Source organism: Anarhichas minor, unplaced genomic scaffold (assembly GCF_050575085.1).
Source record: "Anarhichas minor isolate MPS153535 unplaced genomic scaffold, ASM5057508v1 ptg000045l, whole genome shotgun sequence".
In the NCBI taxonomy this organism is placed as follows: Eukaryota; Metazoa; Chordata; class Actinopteri; order Perciformes; family Anarhichadidae; genus Anarhichas; species Anarhichas minor.
Genome location: NW_027466491.1, coordinates 4,563,187 through 4,576,759, shown reverse-complemented (window position 1 = coordinate 4,576,759; position 13,573 = coordinate 4,563,187). Strand labels below are relative to the sequence as shown.

At 42.1% G+C, this 13,573-nt stretch overlaps 2 protein-coding genes across 3 annotated transcripts; one reads left to right on the top strand and one right to left on the bottom strand.

Annotated features, from left to right (window-relative positions):
- Positions 1–1,598: 1,598 nt before the first annotated feature.
- tspan33a (tetraspanin 33a) lies at positions 1,599–9,150 on the bottom strand. Its single transcript, XM_076111611.1, has 8 exons — positions 7,628–9,150; positions 5,732–5,789; positions 5,254–5,381; positions 4,689–4,763; positions 3,619–3,714; positions 3,383–3,511; positions 3,122–3,283; positions 1,599–3,025 (listed from the first exon to the last, which is right to left on the bottom strand). The coding sequence occupies exons 1-8, from the start codon at positions 7,724–7,726 to the stop codon at positions 2,924–2,926; spliced, it is 849 nt and encodes a 282-aa protein (XP_075967726.1). The 5' UTR covers positions 7,727–9,150; the 3' UTR covers positions 1,599–2,923.
- On the top strand, positions 8,842–12,274 carry LOC142971027 (uncharacterized). Of its 2 annotated transcripts, none has more exons than XM_076111610.1 (8): positions 8,842–8,941; positions 9,128–9,330; positions 9,646–9,756; positions 9,851–9,946; positions 10,036–10,146; positions 10,251–10,371; positions 10,592–10,795; positions 10,878–12,274. In XM_076111610.1, exons 1-8 carry the CDS (start codon positions 8,905–8,907, stop codon positions 11,906–11,908), a joined length of 1,914 nt encoding a protein of 637 aa, XP_075967725.1. In that variant the 5' UTR covers positions 8,842–8,904; the 3' UTR covers positions 11,909–12,274. The 2 variants fall into 2 exon arrangements, with proteins under 2 accessions (XP_075967725.1, XP_075967724.1); XM_076111609.1 differs by having other exon boundaries at positions 8,848–8,947.
- Positions 12,275–13,573: the final 1,299 nt, after the last annotated feature.

Below are 13,573 nucleotides of genomic sequence, written 5' to 3'. Positions count from 1 at the left end.
TACAAATTAAAGACTAAGTGAAAGAGGTGACATTACACAGCAATACACACTATATACAATACAATACCTGAGACTGTATAAATTAATTTAACTATTCATGTGAAAAAATCAGAAAAACATGTATTACAAATACAATATTTTGAAAGAACACTGTGAGCCACACAACATACAGATATTAAACATGTGCACTGATAATGCCGACTTCACTTTTTAGTGAAACTACATTTTAGCTATCAAACAGAAGATGTTTTTTTAAACATGTATAAATGTCTTTTTTTGTGTCTGTTTGCCTTAAAAGGACAGTTCACCCCAAAATGAAAAAGATATATTTGTCCGGTTATCCAAAATAATGAGCAGTTTGAGTAACCGTGTCCTGATTTCTGGAGGATAGAGATATTGCTGTTGAGTTTTTTTTCAAATGTATTATTTTAGTGCTTTGAGCACCACAAGCCGAGTGCAATATTGTACCATTATATTGGAGAGAAGGCAGACATCTCTACGGCCAATATCTCCAAAACTATGCAACGTGTTTATATGGCAGTAGTGTGCATGTTGGTATCTGAGGGAGGGACACAGTTTATAACTCAAAGCTACATTGAGTCAGTTTCCTCTGGGACATTCATAATGACCCTGGGCTTAAGGTGGCTGCAAGAATATTCGAAAACTACAAGTGCTTAACGTAAAATATGAATGTACATGAAACACAATCTAAGTGACATCATTTTCTGCTGCTTGAAGTGTATTCTAATGTGCTTGAATAAGCCTGCTCACCACTAAATCTCAACCACAGTGCTGTTGTTATCGCATTAATTGGACAGTGCACTTGGGGTATTTGCATGGCTGTAGATGCTTTGTTTCTCTCCTGGTGTTCTGAGAGTAAAACTGGGTTAACTCTGGTTCCTCCTGTGTGTGTGTGTGTGTGTGTGTGTGTGTGTGTCTGGGCCTCCATGAAACCCACAGCAACATGGCCGCCTGAATGAGTCAGAGGCAAAAACCAGGGACCACACACAGAGCAGCGGAGCTCAGGCCAACACACACTCTCACTCTATCTCTCTCTCTCTCTCACACACACACACCCACTAACACCTGTGCCATTCCAAATTGTGCAGCATTTGATTGGTGATAAAGTACATTTTGTTTCGTGCTGGTGGGGGATTCACCCAGAGAGGGGAGTTACTGCAGCTTTAAACTAACACAGAAATGTCTTGTTTAGATTGCGGACTTGCGTCAAAGGCTGTTAAACATGCAGGTCTGTTTCTGCTCACAAAGATTACAGGCATCAGGTTTCAGGCTGAGAACGCCTCTCAACTCAGCTTTTCATTCGCCAGGCAGAAAAGAAACGGGTGGAGATGAGAGGTCGTGTTGGTTTGTGCTTCTTCACAGTTAAGTTAAACCTCTTTCCAGAGCTTCTCTGGAACCAAGAAGGAAAATGTCAGCAGTTAAACGACAGCTCTTCATTTGAAAGAACCTAAACTTAAACTTATCACGTGATAAGAAAAGACGTAGAAAAACTGAAATTTAAAGCTGTGGATGGCCTTCACAGACACAAAAAGCACTTAACATTTACGGCCACACTAAACATTTAAACACAGCTACAATTTACTTTGCTGTCAGAGCAACTGAAGCTTTAATTGGTCGTGTATCAAGACAACAGGAGAGGGTATTTTTCGTGTTTTGGTTCCAAGTACTTTTTTTTTTTTTTTTCTTTCCACAGTCGGAGAACCTCAACCACTGTCTGCTCACTGATTGGTCACAAAATACAAACTTGGCCCATTCTAGTGACCACATCAACAAAACAGCGCTAGAGCACCTCAGGCATTCACACTACTGTTTTCTTTAGTGGCGGAATTCCCCCAATCCTTTTGTATTTAAATTCAACATTATTACAACAGAAAAGCGAAAAAAAAAAGCCTTTGTTCAAAGCCTATGTGGTTTGGCAAACATGTACTTATAATGGCAGCATATTGGAACTAAGTACAGCAGCTCTGCAGCCATGCGGGCTGTCATCTGGCGACACGTGAGGAGGAAATGGCATCATGTGCAGTGTCAGGTCTAGGCAGGACAGAAAAGTAGCCTAACTTGGCCATTTTGTTATGGAGAGTAAACATTATCTTTACAGTTAATAGTTAAATGAATCCTTAAAAAAACATTATGTAAAAAGTTTATTATACCATTAGAATATTCCTTTTTTCATAAAAAAGGTAAATGGCATGTGAAAGTTTAAAAATGACTTACCAACTAGCATATGTGCCTGCTTTATCCACCACGTATAAAGTAGGCTGACATGCTTGTTTTAGGGTACGCATTGCTAATACAATAATTAAAAAACATCAACCAAATATCAGGTGCATCTCACAGACAACTAGCAGCCATAAACAACATTGCTGAGCATGCATAGGACACCCTGTCTGACATTCCTTTATTAAATAAAAAAATGCATTTCCCTTTTTGGGTAGTAAATATTTGCCGCATCATGGATTCAGTTTGAAACAATAAAAATTCATATGCGTTTACTCACTCTCCCGTTTGGTGTCTTTGACGAAAAAATGACTTGTAATAGATTACACTGATTGCAGTTCTTAAGTAAAGGTCAATATGACACTGACCACCAAATACGCTCCTAAAGTATTGTCTAAAGTTTGGTAAATTCAAGCATGGTCTATGTCCAGTAGGTGGCAACAGAGTCCTGTTTCTCCATGCGTTTCTTTTGACCTCCACAGTTCCATTTGAAAGCACATTAATTGTAAGTCCACATGCCGGCTGAACACTAGTCTTGTGTTTTTGAGTCCGAGAGCAATGATACTGAATGCTCAATACAGGCAGAGATGACTGTGTTTTTCAGACATATGTGGATCCCTCCTAACTGCCGGTGCCACCGTGTCTCTGGCACCGCTCATCAGAAACTGGTCTGATCCGGTCGGGGTCAGCTCCACGGGTCAGAGCTGTGCTTAAGGTTGTAGTTCTGGAGCTTGATCTGGTCTTTGATCTGGTTGATCAAAATCTGAGACAAGAGGATGCCAACCAGCTGCAGAAGAGAAAACACAAACAGAGGGCTCACTATGGGCTTAAATTGTGTGTGTGTGTGTGTGTGTGTGTGTGTGTGCCGTGCACCACATCCTACCTGTGGTATGGCCAGTCCCAGTGCGATGCCCCCCAGTAGGAACAGGTTACTGTGGATCCAGTTCACCAGTTTGTCTATGCAGCCATTGGTGTAGATGTGGTCTCCAGCTTCAATGTCCCCTAACTTCTGCATTTCCTGGCCACACATGGTGTTGATGACCTCCTGCTCACGTACACATACAGTTGAAAGACAAATGCGTAAAGAAAAACATTCACAAAACACATCCAACACACATCAGGAGAGGCTTGTACAGAAGGTGACCTTGTCTTTGGACAGGATGCAACAGGAGAAGGGGACAGAGCAGCGCTCTCTGCTGGGGTTGTCCGGGCTGCAGTTGAAGTACTTGTTCTGGGACCAGTCGGTGTACGTCACACCACCACAGCAGCCAAACTGAAGACACAAACGAACGTTTTGAGATGCAAGACATTAGAAGACACGTCCGTTATCTGTGTACATACTGTTGACGATGGCAGTCTGTATTTGGACTAAATCCTCACCTCTTTCTGACCATAGTCAATGAGGTTTTGCAGATCAATGTCCTCTCTGTAGTGGACGACGGCGTTATTGATCATCTCCGTCACTCTATCCCGAGCCTTGGCAGAGTATGAAAAAAGTAAGAGTACGTACAAAAAGATACATAATGGGTGGTTACATGTTATATCATAAAATCGAAAGTTTCACGTCGGCCAAATAGATGCAACACTTTCTTTTGCTCCTATTTTCCACGAGTTGAAATAAAAGATGGGTCACAATTTCTTCTTTGCCAAGATAATCAGTCTACCTGACAGCTGTGGCCTATCAAGATGCAGGTGTGCCTTGGGCTGGTCACACTAAAATGCCACTATAAATCATAAACCATTTATTAGACATGCAGAACTACGGCTTTCACACTAGGGCTACGGATATGGGATTTTTTTTTTTTTCTGTGAGGAGAACACTTCTCCAAAGTGCCAGACGCTGTTGGAGGTGAGCACTTGCCCACTCAAGTTGGTTTACGACGACAGACTGCGGGTCAGAGAGACCCTGCTGAGGACGACGAGCACACAGATGAGCTTCCATGAGATGGTTTCTGACAGTTTGCGCGGAAATTCCTCGGTTGTGCAAACCAACTGTTGCATCGGCTGTCGGGGGTGGCCTCAGACAAGCTTGCGAAAACAAAAGTGTTGCGTCTACATTTTTGTTCAGTGTAGTAGGAGTTTGACAACAAATATGATAACCCCAAGAAACCGACTTTTCTATGGCTGTAAAACATCAGAACCTTTTCTTAAAGTCGTCATTTCTAACAAAAAGAATCCCATCAAGTAACCCAATCTGTGAGTGAACTCTGCTGTTCATTTCTTAAAGTTTTTTCAAATGTTGCAGCAGTTCCGGGCAAAGCCCAGAAGAGGACAGTGTTTCACCAATCTACAATCAGAAAAGGGCAAATAAAGCAAAGTCTTGGCTTCTCACAGATGAGATCCCATCTGTATGTTTATTTTTAACGTTTTAAATAAGGGAAAACGTGGAAAAACATACATTTATACATAAATGATTGTGATAGAGAAACCCCTCCACATTATTTCATTACCTTATCAGAGAAGACGAAGCCCAGAATCCCAGCAGTCAGCTGGAGCAAGAAGATCACCGTCAGACAGATACAGAACTGCGAGGAGGAAAGAGAGAGGGATGTTTACAGCACTGCAAAATGAATCTGTTTTGGATTAATTCTTTAGATGACACGCAAACTCGGCTGTTACTTGTTACCTCCCGTACTTGGAGGAAAAACATGCAGAAAAATCAAGAATCCTAAGAGCAAGAACTTACGATAAGCTAGTAAACACAAGACTGATGTGAAATTGATTTCAAAATAAAATCTTTGTTTCAAATTCATGAGTAATTTTCTTTATGGAAGCACAAATACCGTACAAACAGGCACCAACCCTAGTATTACTGAGCTAATATTAAAATGCTGTGGCGATGATCTTGCAGCTCAGGTTGACTGAACTTGAATCTGACACCATTACCTCCACAGCATGTCATACAGCATGCTCTCTCTCTCTCTCTCTCTCTCTCTCTCTCTCTTTATAAAAACATAATCTTTAGAGGATACATTGAAGCCTGGCAGTTAATAAAAAAAAAATATCCTGATTTACTGTCTGCAGAAGGCAGATGTTTTCTCGCAGGGAGCCCACGCAGCCACAGAAGGTGATGATGAACATGAGGATCCCCACGACCATCAGCATTATAGCGGGGTCCACTGCCAGACTTGCCATAGCTGCCTCTGAAAAGAGGAAGAGAAGAGGGGTGTAAAGACTGACGTGAGAGAGCAACTCTCTTTTACTTCTAAACAACAGAATATATTCCTCTCTGACAGGAAACATTTATGGAAGTGTGCTTTCAAGCATCTTTCTCTAGCTCTGCCAGCATCCATAATGCTAGAAATACATTTCATCTGCTGCATTTAATTCTCTGAACAAAACAGATGTAGATGCTGTTTACTGTGATGTTTAGTGAAAGCAGCGGAAGCACAAAGCCAAAAGGCAAAAGCAGTGTCCTGACACGCAATCCTCCCACCGTCTCACTATAAACATGAGGAAAGACTGAATGCTCCATCACTGAAGGATCATTTACCTGCATGTTTCATCATGCGGGCGTACACGCCGATGGCCACCATCACCAGGGAGATTACCTAAGAACAGAGAGAAAAATCTTTACACTTCTTTGCATCTTAAAAAAATTATAATATTATTATAACAAGGATAAACTACACGGCACCGTAGCTATGTCTATACTTGTCCGAGGAGTGGCACCACTCACCAGGTAGCCTATATATGAGTCATAAAGACATGGCTGTACTGGTAGAATAAAAGCTAATTTTCCAAAAAAATACACTCAACACTGTATGCTTTTTTTTAGTAGCATCAGTGCTCCAAGTGGTATCAGTGTTTAACTAGAGGGCCGAGACATTTTCCTTAGAAATGTAGATTCTGCCATCCACTCCGCTACCATTTGACTAAATCGACCTGGCAGCAATCTGTACCTTTTCCTAAAATACAAAGAGCCTTTCACTCAGCGCTCCTCTCTCAGTCCCAATAGAATAATAGGGAGCCCTCACAAACACTCTTCCCTCCCTGAATGAAATGGATCCAGTTACCACACTGAACCTTCTTAGGGGCGGGGAGGGCAACGCTAGATGTATTTGCTCCAGATACATCTAGCGTTTACATCTATAATTACATGGTTTATAACAAACGCTGAACACTCCATGACATTTTCAGGCAAGAAAAGAACCGTGCATTTGCAGTTATCTTTGGTGTGTCATCTACAGAGCCTGAGGCAACAGAAATAATAACAACACATTCCACGTTCCAAGAGCTTCAAGTTTTTACAAAGCCTCATCCTGTCTGCGCACGGCCAGAAGTCACGAACACGGCTGACACAGTCATACAGGTGTGTTTGAGAGACACTGTTGAAAATGTAGAAGGGAATGGATAAAGAGAAGCTCTGCAGTACTTTATGAGGTTTCAGCACGTAGAGAAGCCCTCCAGAACACTTCTTGTTTGTTCATGTTCTCAATAGATATTATGTTTGAACTGTTTTAGTTCTCACGATTTGTAATTTGCTACAGCATTTTTGCTCAACCAGCAAGAAAAAAGTCTAAACTCCAACAAGATTAATCTGCAACAGAAATCTCCTTATGTTACAGTCCCTGAGCTCCTGACACTGCAACCCACCGCTGTGAACTTTGGTGTGTTAACAATCCACTGCCGAGCTTTATTTAGAATATCAACTGAATTCTTGACTTTTTAAAGGATTAAGTCGTACAATTATTAACATCCCATGTGGGAGACACAACCCCATAGTCAGACAGTCTACAGTTTATGATACAGTCACCCTGCTGTGTTCTGCAAAGCTTGTTTGAAACGGATCAAATGCAACATCTCACTTAAGTGTGAAATCTGCTACACCAGCATTTTTCCACCAGTCAACCAGAAGTGGGGACCCACTTGTGCACGGCCTATCAGCATATGAATCAATGAAGGCTTCTGTTCCTTGGCAACTGAGTAAGTCTTGAAAGGACCCAGCCTCAAATGAAATCACAGCAGTTTTGTTGACTGAGGAAAGGTGTTTTAAACATTGTTGTTGAGATAACAACATGTTCACCTCGAGCAGGTTCTGATCTCAAAATCCCCTAAAATTCTAAGAAGCCACAATACACTTCTGATTTAAAAAATAAGAATAAAACTTGTGTGTGTGTGTGTGTGTGTGTGTGTCAGCTCTATATATTAACTTCCCTTCTCCATTTTCCCTGACACTGTTTCACTTTTCGTATAACGCCGAAGTAAATGAACAACTTCCTCAAATAAAGCAGTGGATGCTGCAACTGTCAGCAGAGTTTAACTTCAGCTACCAAATCTGATTAGCCGAGAAACATAATGATTAACCTGCGCACAGAGAAGAGTAAATAAAGGGGACCACGGTCTTTGTTACACGCTGGGTTTGACAAAAAAAACAAGAAACACTCACCCAAAATATAAAATTAAACAAGAACACCAGGTACTTGACAACTGGACTGACGAAGGAGTAGTCGTCGCCAGAACCAGGTGCGCCTCTGCGTCCTCCCATGGTGACAATTATCCAAGCGTGTTATCCAAGTTGGCGCACAAATGAGCTTTTAAATGTCTACAAAACGAGTTACCGTAAGCAAAAGCAAAGACCGACAGGTTAATAATGACGAGCAGCTGCTGATTTCCGCCTGATACCTGAGCCGACACGTACAGTTACAGTGAGTAGTCACCAGCTGCCGCCAGCGCTGACTGAGATTGTAAAAACTGGGTGTTACCGTCGTGTCTCACGCCTTTACCCGTGATCAGATGATCCAACCTGCTCCTGAATATAGAAACAAACAGGTCCCCTGATTGACCCCGTAGGTCTGAAGGGAAACCAGGAACAGTTTGCTAGTTCATGTGTATAATAATGTGTATTTTTTACAAATAAATGCGTGTTATGACAGAATGCACGTGTTTTATTTTGTTGGTACTTTTGTTTTCATTTACTATGTTCTATTGTCATTAAAGTGTAAAGCTAAAACTTGCATTTACTTCAAACTGAATGGATGCAGTTTTTTATGTACTAGTCATTTTCTTGAATTTAAAGATGTGGAAGTAATGAAACGTTTATTATCAGTGACTTGTAGTTACATTGTAGTGTTTAATTTATTACATAATGACTGGCCAAATCTTTTGTCATTTATTTATCAGACATGTATAGTTTTGCTTGGATATATTAATTTGTAAAACATCATGCTTTCACAGCAGCACAGGTGTTAACAGTAACGGTGGTTGGTTGCAGTAAGACAAGCGGCTGAATTCAGACCTTTGCTTTTCCTACTGTGACATGTGAAAATGTCCTCCGGGGAAAAAATGATTATTTTACATTGTTCAAATGAATAAACTAAAGGGTAAAAGGGTCACGACACCACAACGAGTGACACATGTCCTACTGGCAGAAGGTGCTTTCTCCCAGTATGCGCACGCAACCACCTCCGTGTTGTGGATGTAGCATATGTATGTGATACATAGATGATTTGCCTCCTCTATTTCTTTCTATATTTTCGCTTATATCTGCGTCACATCGACATCTTCGCTTTATATAATATAATTAAACGCCACAGCTTGCTTTTATTTTGAAGGAAAGCGCACTAGGCAAGACAGTTCATAACATCCGGTTAACCCGGAAGTTATAAGTATGCCTCCACGGTGTACCGGATGAATGCAAGCGATGATATTTTGTTCGTTGTTTAGATGTTTTTAAACGAAGAGATGGCGTGGAAAAGCAAAGGTTTGGGTAATTATTCATCTAGTTATCTGCTAGTATGGGCAGACAGACATTTTACCAAAAAAAATACATTTTACAATCTTAAACTAACGTTGCTAATCCTCTGAAGAGTTGTGTCGCTTTGTAAATAGTTATTCGAGCCTCTTTTACTTTATTCATTAATTCGCTTATCTCAAATGTCCTCTGCAGGTTCCCCTCTTCCTCCGGCCTCCCTCCGTCTGCTCGTCCCGCCAGTGCGACTCATGTCTGCCTTCATATGGCAAGTAGTCCAGCAGCACAGCGTGATGCAGTACGACAAGCTGGTGGACTTCATCAGTTTGGCTACAGAGATCGTCCCAGAGCTCCTGAGTCCCAGTCAGAGAGCTCAGCTCATCCTGGGCCTGAGAGCGAGGGTGAGGACTCTCTTTGTCAAGATGAATAAATAAGAATGTCAGTGATGCCAAGATGGTGTTGTCTTTAGCCGTCCCGGTCCCTGTGTCCCTCAGTGGCTTTAAGCGACACATTGGACATTTTAGTGGAGGAAAATCATGACACAAGTGGATAATTATTCCCCTTTCTACTCATTTATTGATGACTTTGTTTTGTAATGGTCTTAGCTGTAATGTTAGTATGCATCTTGTGATTATGTCATGTATGTTTCATCAATCTTTTCTCCTGCTGTGTCGTGCTCTTTGGAGCTACCGTCCTCTACTTTTGCCTCGTTGCAGCTGGTTCTGGAGCTGTGTCGTGGTGACGGCGTCGCCAACTTGCAGACCATCCAGAGCCACCTGGATAAAATCCACGCCTGCAGCGCTGAACTGAGCACCACTGATCAGATGGTGGGTTTTTAAAGGAAATTTTTATTTGTTTATTATCTGTAATACCATTACTGGTGTAACCTTCTCACCGTTCTCATTGTCCATGTCTTGACAGGCCAGTGGTGATATACTGAAGACCTCTTACATCAACTTTGCCGGCCTGGTTCAGAACCTCTTGAATGTTCCTTTTGAAAAGGAGTTCTTCTTCCAAGTGAGTCCATCTGTGAGACATACATATGTCTTAAAGATTCAATGTTGAATCAGCTTTTTAAGGACATGATGTGTTGGCTGTTTCTGTAGGAGGTTTTCCCCACAAACTACGGCTCGAACTATGACCAACGACTGCAGCAGCTGGTGTCCGAGTTCCTGTCCAGACTGGAGCAGCTGCTGCCCACACCAGACCTGCAACAGGTGCTCTTGTTTTTCACTGTTAAATGTGTTCTTTTGCATTGAAGTCTGTAAGTATACAGTGTGAGTATTGCTTCACTTTCCAAACTGCATCTCTGTGGTCTCAGACAGCAGCCTGGCTCACTGAAACGACATCTGTGTCAGAAGAATTTGGACAGAATCTGTCTGAACCGTTTGGCCTGAAGAGTCTGCTGCTTCATCACAGACAGTTGGGGAGTCTGAGCACCGGTAAGTTGAACAGAAGCAAAACAAAAGGAAGAAAGTCTTGTATGTAATTTCCATCTGTTTAAAAGATCAAGGTCTGAAAAGACTGTTTTTTTTCTTGTTTGTTTCCTTCCTACTGGCTGTTCTTTGACAACAGTTATACATTCTTTCAGATTTATAACAGAAATGTAGTTCCTATCACAACATGAGGCTCTAATGTGTAAAATGTCGTGGTCTCCTTCAGCTCCTTCCAGCAGCGAGGAAGATATCCTTTTGTCCACTCTGGCCCTACCTGCTCAAACCGGAATGGAGAGGTTCACTGAGCCTTTCAGTGAAGACGATGATTATGACAATGAGGAAGAGACCCTGGCAGTGGACGATTTAGAAGGAGACTCGAGTCAAAGCTCCGACGTCACCGCAGATGATTGGTTGCCGAAAAGGGAATCAGGTTAGACCAAATCTGTTGCAGTAGCAGACCAGAATAGATCCAAAATCTTATTGTATTAACTTCCTGTTTTTCATGCTTCCAGGTCCTCTGTCGCGTTTATTCATCTGCCCTCAGTGTTCATTCACTCACTGCATCAAGAGGAAGGTCCAAGAGCACATCCAGAGTGAGCACCACGCAAGAGCTCCCTGTGAGAAAAAACGACCCGTGACGAAAGCCAGAGCAACGACTCGGCAGAAAACTAAAGACCTGAACGGGGAAAAGAAGAAACTCGAAGGCAACATAGAGCAAAAGAGGAAACGCAAACAAAAAGGCGGTGTTGAAAAAAAGCGGGAACGTAAGCAGAAGAAGGACAACCTGGAAAACAAGGAACAACGTAGACGGAAAGAGCCCACGGGGGAAGACAAAAGGTTTCTGAGCACGCGACCCGTCGACAAAAACTTCTCGGAGGAAGAAACTAAATGCCTGAAGTGTGAAAAGGTTTTTGAACTTCCCAATCAGCTGAAGACTCACATGAAGCTTCACAGCTTCACGTACTGCTGCACCCAATGTGAGAAGGGATTCACCAGCCCCTCCGGTTATTACCAGCACCAGCGGCTCCACAAGAGAGGACGGATATTTGTCTGCAGCCAGTGCGACAAGGGGTTCCTGTGCAGGTATTCGCTGAAGCAGCACGAGCGCCTGCACGAAGGCCCCACCAACCTGTGCACCATCTGCGGGAAAAGCTTCAGCAAAGCGGGAATTACGAGACACATGCAGATGCACAAAGGGGAGAAGAACTACTTGTGCACCACGTGCGGGAAGTCCTTTTTGTCCTCCGGGGAGCTGCTGCTGCACACTCGCTCCCACACGGGCGAGATGCCGTACACCTGCACGCACTGCGGGAAGGGCTTCTCCAGCAAGAGCCACCTGAACGTCCACACGCGCTCCCACACGGGGGAGCGTCCGTACCTGTGCTCGGAGTGTCCGAAGCGCTTCCTCACACTGAACTGCCTGAAGAGACACACGCTCAGCCACAACGGGGAGAAACCGTTTAAGTGTCCGAACTGTGAGAGAGAGTTCTCCCAGCAGGGGAATCTGAAGAGACACCTGGCAACTCATAAACCTGACACGTAAAGGTGGACACGGAGCAGGATGTAGTCATGATTAATACCCCTACCAAAATAAATGTTCATTTTCACACAACACTTCAGGTTCATAGTTTATTATAGAGTATTCAGGAGCAGTAAGTGGACAGTAAAGTATCTGCTTTGAGTTCTTCATTGCATAGAGTTACCAAACTAGTGCACTTTACCAACACTAGTGTCCTTGTTTAGTTTTAGGCTCCTACTTTGTCACCTTTTTCTTTAAATTCTGCACCCTACTTTGCATAAGTCATATTCAACTGTGAGCAGAATAACAGTGTTGCAGATGGCTGGATTTATATACACTGATGGTGCAGAAGACAGTTATTTGAGTTGTGATAAATCTTTCATTCTTTAACTCCTGTGTGGATCAATTATTAACTAAATATGTAATGGCAGGTTGTAGTACCGTGACAGTTGAGGATGATGAAACAGACCTGAAATACAAATGTAAAAGGAAGTGAAAAACACAGCTCTAGGAAATGCAATTTATTTGCAATTTTTTAATAACATCATTCCTCAGATAAAAATGCAATGTTACAGGAATATACATCAGATATTAATTTAAAACTTGCTTTCAAGGGACCATACAGTCTAAATATACTTTTTCCTTTTTTTTATTTACTGGTAGCGTGCGTTATAAGCAAGACAGACTCTGTCACCAATGACAGACTGACAAGTTACAGATACAAACTGTACATTACTTATTTACAAATCAACTTTTTGTTTGGTTTTTCGTTTCACTTTTTATTGAAAATAGGAGTAGAAAAAGTGATTGAATTAATATTCTGATTCATTTCATTTGTATTCTTTCCCTTTCTAAAATGTAAAATGAAGTGAATGAACGAAAAAAAAATAAAAGAACTCTCCTTTAGAAAAAAGAAAGAGAGAAGAAGAAAGAAAAAAGGGAGTGTCACTAGGGAGACAAACCGTAACCAAATGATGTTGGGCCAGTGTCACTTAGCAACCTCAGAACCAATGAAATCCCTCGCAGTTGAGGGGGAGTGGCTTATGTTAATGAACAGTTACAAAATGACCACCTGCCTCCAAAGCTACCGCAAGTACAATAACACACCATTTCATCTTTTGACCATAAATAGTGCTGTTATTAAATACTACATTTAGCAGTAGTGTCACTACTAATAGTACGACAGATTGGTCTCCGTGTGAACGCCTCTCTCCATACAAAATAATAAGACAGAAAACAAACAGCTCAATCCCGTCAAAGGCCCTTTAACACTTTGCATGAGTAGTGAAGAAGACTACGAAGAAGATCATAAGACACTACTGACCAGTGGAGAACAGAGCCACACAGCCATGGCATTTACCCAGTAAATAAGGAACATTCAAAACTACTCAATATGGATCTGTGCATCTCTGCCATTGAATCATCAGGATGGCTAAAGGCCGAGATCAGACTGCCTCGGTTAAAAACAAAAGAAAAAGGAATCACGCCTGCATGCCGTTAAAGAGGCGTTTCCACACCAGCAACAGATAACTAACGGAAGAAAACACTGATGACGTACACGACACTGCTCTCAGACGGGCCAACTCATTCATTAAAGCTGCATTTACACACACAGGCACACAGTACCTGTTTGTTTCTAACTTTCTGTGGTGAAGTGTGACTTTCTTCGCAAAACGTTTGTAGAGATCC